We start from the raw sequence: 2,239 nt of genomic DNA, 5'->3' as shown, positions 1-2,239 counted from the left end.
TTTATATTCTGCTGGTATCAGACTTGAAGTGAAGCTTAAAGTTTCACAGAAACATCTTTAAAATGATCAGTCAACCAATCAGAAAGCAGCTGTTTCCCTCTAAATGTGTCTGGATCAGTTCTGATGAATATAAACTGTCAGATTCTTTGTCCTTCATGAAGCTCCACATGTTCTAACCACAGCCTCGGTTCTTCTCGTCTGTCTGGTCTCTAACTTTCCCTCCTTCGTCCTGCAGCAGACGTCTCCCGACGGTCCTGACCCAGCAGATGCAGAACCTGCAGTTGTCTCAGAGCAGGAAGGTTCCTGGAGGTCCGGCGTCTCCGAGCGCCGCCAAGCGCCTCTACAGGAACCTTTCGGAGAAGCTGCGAGGAAGCACCTCATCCTTCGAAGATGCCTACTTCTTTGGCAAGACGGATCGACTCCGCAAAGCCTCGGTGAGTTTCAGAGTTCAGTTTAACCCTGAAACAGTTTGACTGCGTCGCCACAGGAGGCTGGCTGTAAACGGTACATCACTGAATCCTCTCTGCTTTAAATTGTCAGGAAGTAGTAGAAACAGCTTCTCTGAATGAGTGTGAACACATTCAGTCTGACAGCTGCAGCAAATATTCACATTCTAGAAGCTGGAACGTTGAAACGCCACTAAAAGTGAAATGTAAAATCATTTATTCAAAAGGGAAAATGCTTTTTATTATATATCTGAACATATATCAGAATTAAAAAACAATAAAAAGCAAAAAAAAATAAAACACTTTAATGCTTCAAAAAATGAAGGTACGTTCAGACAATGTGCTGAAAACAAAAACTCACTTTGACGAATCAGGTGATTGATGTTCTGACAAAAACACGACAGGACCTGCTTTGGTCGACTTTTATGTGACGATCACCTTCATTCTTCTGTTTGTTTCTGTGGAAAATAGAACTCCCACTGAGATGAACTCATGTTAATGACACATTTGTTCCAGCCTCTCATCAGCTGTAGAAAGATTGTTGGTCTCAGCTCAGTCGGTTCTGACCAGGACCAGTTCTGACCAGGACCAGTTCTGACCAGGACTGGACCAGTGAATCCAGGAGTGTGATGATTTGAGGCATCAGTCACGGAGGGAAGAACTTCAGTTTCGCATCATCCTGACATTGAACGCATCATCCTGACTGTGTCTTTGAGTTTTTACAGTTTCCGGCTGATCCTTTCTGTTATTTAGTGTTTTATCTGAAGACAACAGGACTTTTAAACCTGCTGGTGGCTTTTTGTGGTCCAGAGGGTTGAAGTAATCCGATTACGTGCACGGCTCTGGTCTGCAGTGATGCAGCAGCCGGTGGACGCCTGTCGTCCACGTCAGAGTTCGAAACCTTGCGAGACTCAAAGATCAATGAAGATCCGATTCGCTGCCCCTGTGATCCCGTTAACGGCCTCGTCTGTCACGTCGTTTATTCAATCTGCAAACTGCTGCCTTTGATTTCCTCGTTACATCATCACACAGACTGTTCTGGTTATCGCATTAAAGCTGCAGCAGCTTCACAGGTTCTGTCTTCGCCGCATCGCGCTGCGTTTACTGACCACCGTTGTTGTTGTCTTTGGTCATATTTGGTCTCTTTTAGGGACTCATTTGTCCTTTTTTGGTCTTATTTCCTTGTTTTTGTCGTTTTTTGTCCCATTCTGGTGACTGTGGTCTCTGTTCGGTCACATTTTGTGTCTTTGTTGTGTTTTTCTTTTTGTGGTGCTTTCATTGCTTTTTTTGGTCGTTCTTTCACTTGTGTTGGTGATATTTGGCCTCTTTTTGTTTTATTCTATTTTGGGGGTAATTTCATGTCTTTTTGGGGCATATTTTACTGCCTCTTTTGTCTTTGGGGTTTTATTTGGTAGTTTATTGCCTTTTTAAAAACTTTTTCTGGTCATATTTTGCCTTTTTTGTTATATTTTTTATCGTTTTTTTATATTTTTTGGTCATTTTCTGCCTCTTTTGGACGTCTTTTTGTTAGTTTTGGTAATATTTGATTCCACTTTGGTTATTTTTCGTCGTCTCCTCTCTGTTCGTGCAAACACTGCCTGCAGTTCACCTGAAAACCGTCGTTCAGTCACAGAGAATCTGTCGGAACGAGGAGGGCAGAAGGTTTTCTTGTTTCTGTGAAGCTTCTGTCTTCATCACTTTGTCCTGCTGCTCGACAAACATTTGGTCACTGCGATGAGTGTCGCAGGTCAGGCTGTGTGTGTGTGTGTGTGTGTGTGTGTGTGTGTGTGTGT

At 43.1% G+C, this 2,239-nt stretch overlaps 1 protein-coding gene across 1 annotated transcript in view; it reads left to right on the top strand.

Annotated features, from left to right (window-relative positions):
• The window catches only part of ankfn1a (ankyrin repeat and fibronectin type III domain containing 1a), a 116,630-nt gene that overhangs the window by 62,910 nt on the left and 51,481 nt on the right, over positions 1–2,239 (top strand). Inside the window, exon 8 of the mRNA XM_008303337.1 lies at positions 236–434. Coding sequence (XP_008301559.1) covers positions 236–434 — 199 coding nt within the window. The remainder of the gene's footprint in view (positions 1–235; positions 435–2,239) is intronic.

This window comes from Stegastes partitus, unplaced genomic scaffold, assembly GCF_000690725.1.
Source record: "Stegastes partitus isolate 25-593 unplaced genomic scaffold, Stegastes_partitus-1.0.2 Scaffold1983, whole genome shotgun sequence".
NCBI classification, from domain to species: Eukaryota; Metazoa; Chordata; class Actinopteri; family Pomacentridae; genus Stegastes; species Stegastes partitus.
The sequence above is the reverse complement of the archived record's forward strand: the minus strand, read 5'-3'. Positions and strand labels throughout refer to the sequence as shown.